This window comes from Ornithorhynchus anatinus, chromosome 17, assembly GCF_004115215.2.
Source record: "Ornithorhynchus anatinus isolate Pmale09 chromosome 17, mOrnAna1.pri.v4, whole genome shotgun sequence".
Taxonomy (NCBI): Eukaryota; Metazoa; Chordata; class Mammalia; order Monotremata; family Ornithorhynchidae; genus Ornithorhynchus; species Ornithorhynchus anatinus.
Genome location: NC_041744.1, coordinates 5,368,446 through 5,383,658, shown reverse-complemented (window position 1 = coordinate 5,383,658; position 15,213 = coordinate 5,368,446). Strand labels below are relative to the sequence as shown.

The following is a 15,213-nucleotide window of genomic DNA, read 5'->3' as shown; positions in this document are numbered from 1 at the left end:
CGGCCGCCCGGGTCGTAACCTGGACCGTCCCCGAGGGCCAGAGAACGGGACCCCCGCGTGGCCTCGGCGAGAGAACGGGAACTAGCCGCGGGCCACCGCCTCTCCTTCCCTTCCTTCCCTGTCCGCTGCCGTCGCCCATTCACAGAGTCGCACAGTTTTAAAATTTGATATAATTATCTCTCAGAAATTACTGTATGTTGCCTCTTGGGATCTAAAGCAATTAAGTGAAGATAAATTTCTTTCATGGAGCGAGCTGTCAAAGGATGAAGCAATTTCATTCCCCATTTGAAGTGGAAGCTTTGGGTCACGCATGGTTTATTTGAAACAATGCCATCACCTAAAGCTGCCGATCTTATCTGTCCCTCGGTCTCTCCATTTCAAACTGCTGGAGATGTGTAGCGTGGCACTGCCTGAAGTTATGACATCTGGCCCCGGGCCAGCAGCAGAAACGAGCCGCCTCCTCTTCTAGGTTTCAAGTGCAAGAGGCCAAAAAAACATTCAAATTAAAAAAGGGGAAACCTAGGTGAAGCTAGTGAAGAGAGGAGATGTCCCAAGGGTGGAGGCGTGACTCAGAGGTATGGACACCCCTACCGAGGGGAAGGAGGGGCTCAAGGAGGATGACTTTCTCCACGGGAACCGAAGGGGAGGGGGCGGTGTGAGCTCTCCCTACTCGGGACAGCACCCGGGGCCCGTTCTCAACTTTTCATTTTGAGGGACGGGGATTTTAGGGGCCGGAGGGTTTGGCGGCGGGGGCGGGGGGCGGGGGAAGCGGGATTCGAAGAGCCGATAGGCCCGGGAGCCAACCGCTCTGGATCTCTTCGGCCCCGACTGGGCCCTCTCAGGCCTGGGCAGAGAACCTCGGGCGAGGCCGAGAGTGCAGCTCACAAGGTCTCGGGGGCTGGGGTCCCGCGCCCAGATCTCGCTGGTACTTCCTGTAATTTCTTTTAATGCCCGTCCTCCCCCCCCAGCTAGAGGGTAAGCCCCCTGGGGACAGGGAAGCAGCCCTGATGGACAGGGCTTGGGCCTGGGTGCCAGAGGGTCTGGGCTCTAATCCCGGCTCCACCACTTGCCTGCTGTGTGACCCTGGGGAAGCCACTTCACTCTTCTGTGCCTCAGCTTTTTAATCTCTAAAATGGGGATTAAATCCTACTCCCTCCTATCTAGACTGTGAACCCCATGCGGATAGGGACTGTGTCCAACCTGATCGTTCATCATTAACGGCATTTATGGAGCGCATATTATGTGAGCTCATTATGGGCAGGGAATGTGTCTGTTGTATTTCACTTTCCCAAGGGCTTAATACAGCGCTCTGCACACAGTCTGCGCTCAGTAAGTATGACTGAACCAATGTCTACGTGCAGAGCATTTTACCAAGCACTTGGGAGAGTTCGACAGAAGCGGCCGAACTGTTCCCTGCCCATAACTACTGATAACCTTGTACCTACCCCAGGGTTTAGGACAGTGCTTGGCACATAGTAAACACTTAACAAAAGGTATAGTTATTCATCGCTGTTGTTATAATAGAGAAGCAGCGTGGCATAGCCCGTAGACCACGGGCCCGGGAGTCAAAAGGACCTGGGTTCTAACCCCGGCTCCACCACTTGTCTTCTCTGTGCCCTTGGGCAAGTCACTTCACTTCTCTGTGCCTCAGTTTCCTCATCCATAAAATGGGGATTAAGACTGTGAGCCCCACGTGGGACAGGGACTGCGTCCAACCTGATCAGCTTGTACCTGACCCAGCCCATAATACGGTGCCTGACACATAGTAAGCGCGTTAAAAAATCTCATTTAAAAAAAACAAACCCATCCCCAATGTCATTAACCTCCAAAAGGGGCAAGGGAGAACCTCCCGGCTCTCCCCGCGTCCTGGGGACAGTAAGAAGGGAGCAGCTGGACAGGGAGGATACAAGCGGAAGAGTCGGATCCGAGCGACACCGCTCCCCGCTCAAAGCCTCGCAAACGAAGCTTGAACCCCCACGGGGGTGAGAGGCACATTCCTGCTCGTCTCCTGGTAACTCGCCACCGGCACCTGGTGCAGCGGAGGAAACTTACCGAGCACAGGTCAGGACCAGCCGCCGCGGGAAGGGAAACCCATCCCTGCCGGCCCATTCCGAGCTCGGTCATGGGATCGGGATGGTAATTGGATAGTTCCAGGGGGCACAGCCCGAGGAAAGGCCCCAGATTCTGGGCCAATGTGCTGTCCATCTCGCTCTCCCGACAGACGCTCGGCTCTCCGGTCACCAGGCATGTGACTGGTCCCCCTGGATCTTCTTGCAGAGCACGCTCACATCCTCCAGATGCTCAGGCTCCCACCTCCCCTGGCCCCCCGACGGCTGCTTTGCTTATAGGCAAAAGAATTACGGGAAAAGGAGCTTACTGGAAGGTAAAGGACTTCTGAAACGTAAAATGATGGCCACCCCTTCCCCCCCCACGGGGTGGGGTAGGGGGGAGAAAGACGACAACTACGACAAGAGAGAACTGTTGAAGGCCCTGAAGCTTCACTGATCAGCTAGTGGGTTGGGAAGGAGGTAGAAGGGGTAGGATCCCCTATCTACGCGGTAGCTACCCTCCTTAAATTGCCTCCCCTCCCATTAGCCGCCAAGAGCAAGTTCATGAGCTGTTGGTTCTGGGGCGACCTGACCCACATTAGCAGATTTCTCCAGAGCCAAGAGGGTTTACAGCCCCCATTGGGATGGTGGGACCCCAGAAAGGGCAAGGCTTAAGGGAACTGCCCGCAGTTCATCCTACCCTAGGGAGCTCCGGGGGACACTATCCCCACTTCAGAACAACCTGAAGCGAGCAGGCCAAGCGTACAGTTAACTTGGGGCTCCTGAGCCCCACGTTCCACCTCGGCCTCACTGATGAAGAAGGAAGACTTCTGCTTCAAGGCAAAGGTGAGAGATGATACCTAGGTTGAGAATTTAGAGAGGCATAAAGAAGGTGGGCTTGGTTAACAATAAGAGTATTTCCTGAGCACTCGCTGGGTGCAAGGCTCTTTACTGAGGACTTGGTAAAATATAACTGAAGTACGAGACACGATCCCTGCCCACAAGGGGTTGACACACTAACGGCTTCATCCGGTTAGATAGGAGAAAAGGAATAAGCATCTGTTCAGACAGAGATGTGGCCTACTTTGCAATAACGAGAGGCTTCTCTCATTCTTCCTCTCCTCCCATCCTTCCTTTCTTCCTTCCTAGTGGACAGAGCCCCGGCCTGGGAGTTGGAAGGACTTGGGTTCTAATCCCAGTTCGGACACTTTGGCGTGTGACCCTGCGCAACTCACTTCACTTCTCTGTGCCTCGCTTACCCCGTCTGTGGAAGGGGGTTTAGATCCTACTCCCTCCTACTCAGACTATGAGCCCCGTGTGGGAGGGGGACTGTGTCCAACCTGATTTACTCGTATCTACTCTGGCACTTAGAACAGTGCTTGGCACATAATAAGCACTTAACAAGTACCACGATGATGACGATGATTATTATTAGTATCATTATTATTATTATTATGGCTCTATCACTCTTGGCACCGCCCTACCAATCAGAGCAAGTTTCCATAATAATAATAATTATGGTATTGATTAAGAGCTTTCTGTACTAAGCGCTGAGGTGAATACAAGCAAATCAGGTTGGACACAGTCCCTATCCCGCTTGGGGCTCACAGTCTTAATCCCATGTTACAGGAGAGGTAACTGAGGCCCAGAGAAGTTAAGTGACTTGCCCAAGGCCACACAGCAGACAAGTGGCACAGCCGGGATAAACTCCCAGGCCCGTGCTCTATCCGCTACACCATTAGCCCCCATTTTACATACGAGGTAACTGAGACACTGAGAAGTGTGACCATGGGCAAATCATTTCACTTCTCTGTGTCTCGGTTACCTCACCTGTAAGATGGGGATAAAAATACCTGTCCCCCTGTCCTTTTTAGCCTGGGAGCCCCGTGTTGGGCAGGGGTTCCGGCTCAGTACGATGCTCGGCACAGAGTAAGCGCTAAACATATACTGCAGTTATTATTACAAGTGATTTCCGCCCGGAGAGGCTTCTGCCAGGTGTGGCCAGGGAGCAAGCCCCGTGCCCTGCCACACTGGCAGTTCGTGCGCGAGGCACACTGGCACTAACTACGTCTTGAGGCGATCCTTAGCTTCACACAGGCTAATCAGTCGCGGTCAGAAAGGCTACACTCCGACAATTTAGTTCCTTAATAGAGTGAGCACGCCTCAGAGAGCAACCCTTTCATTAGAGCAGTAGGCCCCTTCTTCCTTTATAAGAGCTGGGTCGGGCATGGGTGCTCTCCAGCTGGATGGTTTGATACCACCATCGTGAGAAGCGGAATGAAAAGCTGCCCGTGTCCCTGAGGAGGCCCTTGACCCACCGGCCCCGGTCACCACAAAGAGTGGTAAGAAAGAGCCCCGTGAAAGGGACAGGTAGTCACAGCAGAGGACCACGCTGGGGCAGGGCAGCGTGGGAGCGGACAGACGAGGCCGTCTGGTCCCATGGGGAGGGGGAGAGAAACGCTCTCAGGGGACGCCCTCTGATCCCATGGGGGTGGGGCGGGTCGCCGGAGGGGTGGGGGACGCCCTCGGCTCCGCCTGCCCGGGGCTCTGAACTAGGCCGACGGAACAGAACAACAGGGGGGTTCCCGGACCCGTCAGCTGACGGGAAATGCCCGCCAGGATGTGGAGCCGACGGGAAAAGATTCTTAGCCTTGGGCAGCTGCAGCTTGCCTTGGGTCACCCCGAGAGTCAGGGGCAGAGCACGGACTGCAGGCCCGCTCAGAAACAAGCTGCGCCCGGTCTCTTTATTCTGCCCCGAGACTTCGGGGTGGCGGGGAGGGAAGCTCTGTAACCCAGGAAGCAAAGCTGCCTATACGACTCAAGGGCTTTGACCCGGCCCCAAGACCGCAGAGCGATGGGAGCCTCCACTCGTTTCCCACGGACGAGCCTCAGACCTGTGGTTCTGGTGGGGGCCGCCCCTAAGGCCGAGCGGAGCTTCGAGGAAACAGCTGCTCATCGTCGGCGAGAGCAAACCTTTATTAAACGTCCCCCGTGGGCAGAGCCCCGAACAAGCTGTTGGAGAAGCTCCAAGGAAGGTACAAGATGGGGCCCTGGGACTTTTGAGGAGCTGACTGATTCACAATCAAAAGGGTAGACGGATGTTGAGAATTTCCAAAATTCAAGGGCAAAGGGCTCCGGCGGGGGGGGGGGGGGGGCCTCTCGTGGGCATTCTGTTCTTTCCCAGGGCCCCTCGACTATTAAAAAAAAAAATATTTTGAAATGTTCCAGTTGGGTGCCTTGCTAGGTTCTGGCAGGTTTCTTGTCTGACAAGACAGGTGCCCGAGGGATGTGAGCTCCTCGCTATTTCCAACCCGGCCAATCGGTAATCCTGTTTTTGAGGCCAAAGGTCCCGGTACGGAGGAATCCAGGAACGGGATGACGGCGCTTGGAAATTCTCCCTCTAACTTTCAGTTGGCATCTCGGGGTGGTCTTGGGAAAGAAAGCCCTTCCCAGGGCAGACACACGGTAAGTTCCATGAACATCCCACATTTGGATCTGTACCCCCTGAGCACTTGATATACACTCCACCTTCAGCCACACAGCACTCATGTATATGTCTGGAATTTATTTATGTTAATGTCTGCCTCCCCTCTAGACTACAAGCTACTTGGAGGCAGGGAACGTGTTTATCAACTCCGTTGCACTGGATTCCCACAAAATCTTAGTCCAGTGCTCTGCACGCAGAAAACACTCAATAAACACCACCGACTGAATGACTGATGTCTGTCTCCCTCGTCGTACTACCCCACTTCTCGTGGGCAGGGATTCTGGCTACCCACTCCATTACTATCCCAAGTGTTTAATTCATGGGTTCTAATCTCGGCTCTGCCACTTGTGACCTTGGGCGAATCGCTTAACCTCTCTGTGCCTCAGTTACCTCATCTGTAAAATGGGGATCGAGACTGTGAGCCCACTTGGGACGGGGACTGTGTCCAATCCAATTTGCCTGTATCCACTCCAGCGCTCAGTACAGTGCCCGGTACATAGTAAGGGCTTAACAAATACCATAATTACCATTATTATTACAGCGCACCGCCCACAGTACGGTAAACCCTCAATACACACCACCTTAATGGATCGATCGAGGCAACGGGCCAGAGACTCGACAGGTTCGGGGAAGCCAGCGCGTCTGCCCCGGGTCACCGTAGCGCTGGGACGTGAATTCTCCTCCGTGCCCCGGCTGGCCAGTCTTTGCTCTCTAGGTCCCCAGGGAAAGTCACGGTGTTTGTCTGGACAAGGGGACCCAGGCAGAGAGGCTTTATGTGGTTCGGCAAACACCGACTCCTATTCCTGATCACCTGAGCTTCCCTCAGCCAGGGGAGGCCCAGAAACGGCCGATCCAACTCCCGGTACCTCAGGTACAGCATGGGCTCGAGGGAGGCTTTGCCAAGGGGTTTTTCCTGGCTTGGAGGCAGCCAGGAAACAGATCAATCAGAGTATCTATCGACCTGTGCCGCATCCTAGGAACCGCATTCCCCTCCACCCCACAAACCAAGACCTCCCGGGGGTGGGAGTGGGTAGTGGATTTTTTTTTTTTTTTTAATATCTTCACAACCCACCTGTGACACTTCCTTCCACCTCTACCTGTACATCTGTTTCCTACAGGGCCGCGGCTGCCTCAAGTGAGATGCGTGAGGCTTCTGTAGGTGCTCGGGAACAAGACGGAACAGAAACGCTTCACACCTGGCTCCCAAATTACAGGAACGCTGGATGGGGGCCAACATAAGCTGGCAGAGCACCAGCTGAAATGGACATCAATTAAGGATCCTGTCATCCTTTGAGACTGCAGGGTTGTTTTTTTTTTTTTTTCCTTTTCTCCCCTCCGCGATCTGCGTTGCTCCTCAAACCGGCCGCGGCACCACTGCTGGAGTTTTCCAGATGGGATCGTTTCCCTCGGATTCCACTCCTGCAGATTTATGGCCGGACTCTTTTTTTTTTTTTTTTTAACCCCTCCCTCGGTTTTTAAGACCTGAACGATCATTCCCCACTACAGCTTTATCTCCAATTGCGTTTTATTTATCCTGGGGTGAGGCAAGAATTTCTCCAGGCTGGCTGATCCCTACCTCCATTCACAAGAACACGGAGTTTTAAACTCGCTGGAGATGCCGCTTTATTGGACTAGAGAGGCGAAGGCGGGTGAACTGGCGGGTTAGAAATTCCTCTCTGAACACATCACGCCCACTGGGGTCAGAAGCCAGAGGGTCCTCGGTCTGCCTCCTCGAGCCAGGAGGGATGGACCCGACGGGGGCCTCCCATCACAAGCAAACAGCGTCAATGATGCATGTCGTGTGCGGGATGCCAGAGAGAGAGCGAGAGAGAGAGAGAGAGGGACAGAGAACCGGGGGTGGGGGGAGAGAGAGAGACTGCTGGTGTCTAGACAGTCGATGGCATATGGAGTTCAAGAAAAACACAAGGAACGGGATCGGCAGTTCAAAAGGGACGACGCTTCTACGCGTTACCTTCTCCCGCCCGGCTTCCTGACGGGGGTACGGCCTGGTCTCCCCCTCCCAACCCCCAACCCCAACGCCCATCCGGGCCTCGGGAAGGAAATCCATGCAACATGAAAGGGCCGTATAATAAATAAATATTTCACACGCATATAATGTATGTTCTGAGAGCTGAACATTGCCGAATTCCATTGCCTGGGGGGTGGGCCCCGTGGCTGCCAAGTTGCTCCTCGTGGCAGGGCTCTGTATGGCAGGACTCTGGCTGGGCTCTGTCAATGCTTGTTTGGAGAGCAATCCGGGCAGAGATGAAAGGAGCGCTTCAAAGCCGACGACTCCTTGGACTCCACTTCGGGGCTCGGATGGATCGCTTCTCAAAAACTCCTTCTTCTGTTTAGAATAAACCGTGGATAGGAAGCATTCCCTTTCTCCCAGGCTCGCTGGAGCCAGGAAGTGCTTTGGGGGAGGCGGGGGGTGGGGGAGAGGGCGCAGTTGTGGTGATGGCAAGAGGTGGAGAAGGTCCCCAAGAGGGTGGGTGGACTGCACCTCGCAGGTGGTGGTAGAAGGGAAGGCCTGGGAGTTGAGAAAAGGTTCGGACATCTGCCTGCCCAACTCATTTCTCTCTCTTTCCCACTTTTCTTTTTTTTTTAAACAAACAGCTTGGAAAGGGGTGGTCTCCACACTGCCTTTCTGCTGACTCAGGTTTCAACTTCCTCACTCTACTCCTCCAAGAGACCCTCCGACCCCTGGTTCTCAGCGTTTACACATGACACTCTGTTCTCCAAGGCACCGAGCAATTGCTCGTGATTTAGTCCCCGCAGCCCTCCTGGGAAAGGGAACGGGGCCAGCACCATCCGCAGCCTCCGGAGGAGAAGATTGGGGCCCAGGGCCGGGAAGGGACAGACGAGCGAGTCGGTGGCGGAAGCCAGAACTTGACGCTGCCTTTCCCCTGCCCTCTGAGGGACCACCTTGCCCAGGCTTGCAGGCTTCGGGTGGAAAGACCTTCCCGGGAAAAGCAACTCGCTGCCCTTTGTCTTAGAAACCTCTTCCGCTGAGATCACAGCAGCCCTTCTCAGAAATCGAACCCAGGAAATGGACCGATAAGTTCCTGCCTGATCTTCCTTCTCCCCTTTGCTCACTAAGCTCCAACTGGGACAGAAGCGGCTTCGTCCATTTTCTACGATTACGGGGAGGGGACGTTCAGTTCAGGTTGTTAGGGAAACCGTAGTTTTCTTTTACCAATGGGAGGCGTGAGTCCCCTCCAACTCACTGGGCTGACGGCCCCACCCAAGTGCAGTAAAGAATCCCAGACCAGCCAATTCGGAGAGATCCAGACCAATTTCTGTTGGTGGTGTTGCTAATGATGTCTATTAAACACTATGTGCCAGGCTCTGTACTCAGCACCGGGGCAGATGCGAGCTAATCAGGTTGGACACAGTCCACGTCCCACATGGGGCTCAGAGTATTAATCCCCGTTTTACAGATGAGGGAGCTGAGGCACAGAGAAGCGATCTGCCCAAAGTCACACGGGAGACAAGTGGAGGAGCGGGGATTACAACTCGGGTCCTTCTGATTTCCAGGCCCGGGCTCTAACCGCTAGGCAACATTGCTTCTCTAATTTTTGCCATCGAGTCACTGAGTTAGGTCAAGGTGGACGGATCGGGGAGTTCCCGGGGCCCGTGAAAACAGCCAAGATATAAATCCTAAATTAACGGTGATAATCGTGATGATAAACCACTTGGGTCTACACCGATAAGTGAATTTCTCCTCACAGGAGAGACATCACTGACAATGAGGCCTAGAATGCGAGCACACTGTGGGCAGGAATGTGTCTGTTGTTCTACTGTACTCTCGCAAGCGCTGAGTACAGTGGTTTGCACACAGTGAGCGCTCAATAAATACAGTTGAATGAATGAATTATTGTTATTGATGATAACAGTAATAATGATAATGATTTTTGTTAAGTGCTTACTATGCGCCACGGACTGTTCTAGGCACTGGGGTAGATACAAGGTAATCGGGTTGTCCCACGTGGGGCTCACAGCTTTAATCCCCATTTTACAGATGAGCTAACTGAGGCACAGAGGAGTTAAGTGACTTGCCCAAAGTCCCACGGCTGGGAAGCGGCGGAGCCGGGATTAGGACCCACGACCTCTGACTCCCAAGCCCGTACTCTTTCCCCTAAGCCACGGTGCTTCTCTGTGTGGCTTCTCCCCTCTCTTCCAGGTGGCAAGGGCCAGAGTGTACGTCATCCAACAGTCGGTGGTGGTTCCTGAACGCTTACCGTGTCCAGAGCACTCTCCTAAGTGCTTGGGAAAGTACGACACAGTTGGGAGACACAATCCCTGCCCACAAGGAGTTTACAGTCTACGGAGGGACATCAAGATAGGCAAGTGAGTATGAGGATTAGGGTCAAGGTGCCCGTTGAGAGTTTCAGAGTCAGCTGGGAGAAGTGAACAGAGACCAATCTGGCTCCTTCTGGCTCGCTCTGCTGGTCAGCCCAGCTCGGGCTGGCAACTCGGTCAACGGTATCTGTCGTGTTCTTACTGGGTGCAGGGCACTGTACTAAGCATCTGGGGGAGGACAGCAGCGTTAGCAGACGCGATCCCTGCCCTCGGGGAGCTCTCCATCGAGCCAGGGAGGCAGGCGCTAAAATCATACACTGATAGGGGGACCGAGGAAAAGGGGCTACGTACCCGGGACGACATACTCGGGGCTCTGCAATTTTTTGGAAGCGGTCAACGGAGGGGCAGGAAGGAACCACCTGGGCCTTTGGCGGGCAAGTTCCCCAAGATTCCAGATCTCACTGGTCGGTTGGCACCAAAGCAGATCTGGGTAAACGCGCTTTAAAACCCCCCACAGATCTATGATACCGGTTAAGCGCTTACTGTGCGCCGGACACTGGACCGAGCGCTGGAGTAGATACGAGATAATCAAGTTGGACACAGTCCCCGTCACGGGACACCCGGTCAACGGGGAGTCACACGCACGACCCGTGGCCCACGTATGAACGGGCACACACGCCTGTGCACCCGGAGAAAGGGTCTTTTCATTTAAATGGAGGAAGCTGCGGTGTCTAGGCCCATAAGCAAACGTATTAATCATCCACCGTCTGGTTTTAATCCACACACTCCCAATCCTGGGTCTGAATGTATTGTTATCAGGGGAAGGAGCATTTCTCCTCAATCTTATTCACCAGCCAAAAACCTGAAAATGCAAAAACCACATTGGTGAAGTGCCTTCTCGGGGACCCAGAAAACTTGGGGCTGCTGCCTTTTTATCGGCGCTTGAAAAATGATGAACTTTCAGAAACGGGAGTTGAACGTGGGGGCAGGTGGGGGAAGGGAGAGGGATCGAGTTTCAGGCCCCCCCGCCCCCCACTGTTTGGGGAGTGCGCCTGACCTCTGGGAAAGCAACCCCTTTCTCTGCTGCCCCGCCCAGACTGGGGCAGTTCCCCGAGGCACTGACTGATACGGGCCCATCAGGTATAGGTTCGGGGCGCCCCTGTACCTCCTTTGCAACGTGGTGAGAAATGACAAGCTCACATGCCTGTTTGCCCCTGCGTTCCAAGTTTGTGCTGCGTTAGCAGTAAAAGTCAGGGCTGGAGCAGCCATATGTGTCTAAACACGTCTCCCACGACGACTGCCCGGGAAACCCCCCCACCCCACCCGCCCCCCAAGTCCCAGTTCTCTCTCCGCTCAGGGCCAGAAAGCCAACATGCCGGCTTGAAAACCTTCAACGCTACTAGTCACCACCCTCACAGCTTTTTCTCCAAACTGCAACGGGGCCACCCGTGACCCAGAAACCCTGGCGAGATCAGGGGATAGCAAGAGCAGAAGAAACCACAATACGCCCGAGACTCCCAGGAGAACAATGACTAGTGCTAGTGGGGGAACGGACTGACAGACGGAGCAGACAGACTATAACCAGGCCTCGCTCTGTTTTCAGTGCAACACAAATGTTTTCCATTAGTAGCTTCTCTGCCCCCAAAACACTCTCACATACAGCCATGAAATCCATATACTTAACTTCTGCTTCCCCAGCACCCTGACCCAGCCACCTTTCTCCTTCTCGGCACCGGGGCGGGGGCGAGGAAGGGGGAGGGGAGAGACGCCACGCAGATTCCTCGGGCACGCGTGGATCAGACGACGAGCTCCCCGGAACCTAACTTTTACTCAGAGGAAGAAAGAGGCCGTAAAACCGGTGCGGCTTCCGGGAGCTTAGCCCTCCTCGCTCCCGGATGGCCCCCTGGCTGACTAAACCGACGGGAGGTGACGTTCGCCAAGGGGCGGTAGCCGCCGAGAGATGCCCGCCCCAGACCCGCTCACACGGGGGGGACGAGGGCCCGCAGCTGCCCGATTCCATCCCCTCGCCCACCCCACGGAGGCTGCGCGCTGGGTCGGCAGTGGGAAGTTGAGCCCGTAGGCCCCCAGCAGGCATCTGGGGGTGGCTGAGTTCGGGCAGTGGGACGACAGCCTGCCCCCCTCACCTCTCACTTGGGGGCACTTTCTTTCGAAGACCCACCTGCGCCTGGTTGTCGAATCGATCGTTTTGCGTTTTTTTCATCGGGGAAAGGAAAAGCGGTGGCGAGGGGTGTGAAGGAGAGAGGGAAAATGAAAGCAAAGAAGCCAAGTGGAGAAAGAGAAGAAAGCCTGTCGGGGTTCCCTCCTTGTGCAACGGCCGAGGAGCCCGCACAGCTTGGGCTCTGGCCCTCGCCTGCTCCATCTCCACCCGTTGTGCAACGGCAACCGCTGGTGCAGTTCCCTCTCTGCCGCACATATGCAAACCACGTTTCCCACTGGCGCGCAATTCTGGAACCAGAATTTGTTGTGTGTCAAACCCAGGTTTTGTTGCCCAGTCAGCATATGCCGCGGATGGAGTTTACGTTACTCCGTTCCCGTGGGGCTCCGGGAACGTTCGCGTCTGCCCCGGAGGGAGATAGAGGATCCGTTTCCTCCCGGGGCGACAGAGGAGGCGGGAGCGATCGCTCGGCTTGCCCCGAAGACCCACTGCTCGGGCTGAGATCAAACCGGCTGGGTCTCCGGGCCGATTAACGGGCTTCGGAAAAATGATCTGGAGACAAGACAGGGTGGTTTCTGGTCTCCGGTCTCTGCTCTCGGGAGCCCGACGGATGGGTGAGTCCGAGTGCCCACGGGGGCTCGCAAAGGCCCACGCCGGACCACCCACAGAATCGGTGACTCAACTGGATATTTCCGCATCTAGGAGACGCTCCACAGACGGCACATCGCCTCACGAACTCCCTTCCGGGTAGAGTCACTCACTCCCACGGAATGTGCCCCTGTCAGGGTCAGGGGACCCGTGATTCTCACTGCCGCAGGTACAGCTCCCTGCCTCAGATACGCCTTCCCGAAATACAACTATCCTGCACCCAGGAGAGTGACCCCTCCCTGGAGTGCCCCTGGACAGGGGTCAGCTGTTAGACTGATATCCGCGTTCACAGACAGTAATCAGTGGTATTTACTGAGCACTTACAGTATGCAGAGAGCACAGTACTAAGCGCTTGGGAGAGTACAGTACGACAGAGTTAGCAGACACGTTCCTTGCCTGGAAAGAGCTTACAGTGAGGAATCACAACACCCCAGCTGGAAGAGGATCGAGGAATGGCTCAGTCCTGTAGCTCATTTTCTTTAGAATTACGGGAAATTTGGCGTTATGAGGATACATCCGAAAATCCAGGGAGAGGGGAACAGTTAGTCAACATGTGCTGAGCTCCCTCCGCTTAATGATGAGCACTCCCTTCCATGAATTAAGGACTAGACCAGAAAATCGTCTGTTTCTCCCAAATAAAGAGAAGGACAAGGGACCCCGGCTCTTGCTCTGCAATCAATATTTTAAGGAAAATAAAAGCCACATCAAGCATAAGAGCAAGTGAACTGGGGAGGTGGACCCACGTTAAAAACACTTGAAGAAGGTGATCCAGAAGTTGGCACTCTTTCCCCCCAGGACGACCCAGAGAAATTGTTTTTTTAACAACTTGTTAAGTGCTTACTATGTGCCAGGCACCGTACTAAGCGCGGGGGTAGCTACAAGCTAATCAGGTTGGACACAGTCCATGTCCCCCCTGGGGCTCAGTCCCTATTTTACAGATGAGGTAATTGAGTCACACAGAAGTGAAGTGACTCACCCAAGGCCACCCAGGTAGACAAGTGACGGAGCCAGGATTAGAACCCAGGTCCCTCTGACTCCCAGACCCGTGCTTTGAGTTTGTAACTGAACCCTTGCTGAGGACTGTAAAGTTTGCTAGACTGTGGGCTCCCTGAAGGCAGGAGTCAGGTCTGCTAATGCTACTGTCCTCTTCAAAATGGACTCTCAGTGGATGCTACTGAGCGACGAGGTCAGCATTTGCTGGCTCCCCACATGGTCCCGGACACAGATAGGGAAAGGGCCCATGACCCCATTTTCCAGGCAGGGATGAGGAAGCAGTGAATTTGCTTCCTTTCCCAGAGTCATCGGAAGGGCAGACCCAGCCGGGCACAGCTCCTCTCCTTCCAGCTCTGGCTTGGAAATGCTTTTAACCCAAGAGTCATAACGGAAAGTGGCACCGCGGAGGCCTCGGGACAGTGAAGCAATACCGGCTGCTCTTTTGCGGGCATCCACCTTGGCAGCGGGCACTGATCGGCAAATCAGAACATCCGGACGAGGAGAAGCCAAACCAACTTAACCGATGGGTGCACAGATCCTAAAAGGACTTGTTTATTTCATTCGCTGGGGGTAAAATACTGGATGGAAAGAAGCAGCTCTCTTTGTTTTTGAGGAGAGGAGCTGGGGGTAGTGGGTGGGGCTTCGGGGTCAGAAATATTAAAACCACTATGTTGTGGGACTAATGCCAAGGGCCGGGTGGCATGGCTTCGAAGTGAAACTGATCCACCAAGTTTCTACTCTGCACGAGGACTGAGCCAAAGGATGAAAGAGTTAAAAAAAGAAAAGAAGAGAAAAAAAGATCTTGGATTGAATAAGCACTCCTGGGTTTACCTCCTCAAGTGAGGCACTGTAAAAATATTATTTTTTAAAAAAATTTGGGTGTACATTAACTTCAGTGGGTTTTTTTTCACGGTATCTGTTCATTCTTTCATTCAATCATATTTATTGAGCACTGCCCTAAGCGTCTGAAAAGTATAACAATAAGCAGACACATTCTCTGTGCGCAACACTGATCACTTACTATGTGCCAGGCGCCGTACTAAGGTCTGGGGTAGATACGAGACAGTCAAGTTGGACAGAGTCTGTGTCCTGCAGGGACTCCCATTCCTTAACCCCCATTTTCTAGATGAGGTAACTGAGGCACTGAGAAGTGAAGTGACTTGCCCAAGGTCACAGAGTAGACAAGCGACGGAGCCAGGATTAGAACTCAGGTCTTCCAGGCCACGCGAAAAGCACAGGCCCCCTTATTTTTAGGAGGACACGCACGCAACTTCATTCCGTACAATTATCAGGAGACAAATAAGGCAACTGGTGTGAAAAGGTTTCGGGAAGTAAAAGGCCGACGTAAGTTCAAAACGTTATTGTCCTTATTATTCATTTCACTTTCTATATAGGTAATTCAAAATCCTGTCACACCCTCTGCTGTCAGGAGGAAAAAGGGAGGAGCAAAGGAAGAATGTTCATTGTGCCAATGGGGAAGAATTTGTAGTCGGTAGGTCTGACTGTCTGGCCTGAACTCAGAGCTCACAGAAAACGAGTAGAGAGAAGAGAACGGTCAA

General features: G+C 54.0%; 1 protein-coding gene across 2 annotated transcripts in view; it reads right to left on the bottom strand.

Moving 5' to 3' along the window:
- Positions 1-15,213, bottom strand: part of SMG6 (SMG6 nonsense mediated mRNA decay factor) — a 173,624-nt gene that overhangs the window by 51,445 nt on the left and 106,966 nt on the right. The window contains exon 14 of one of the 2 annotated variants that reach the window (XM_039914430.1): positions 6,875-7,882. The exons of the other annotated variant lie outside the window; for it this stretch is intronic. Coding sequence (XP_039770364.1) covers positions 7,304-7,882 — 579 coding nt within the window. The 3' untranslated portion in view covers positions 6,875-7,303. Of the gene's footprint in view, positions 1-6,874; positions 7,883-15,213 lie in introns of those variants that run through there. 2 annotated transcript variants of the gene reach the window in all.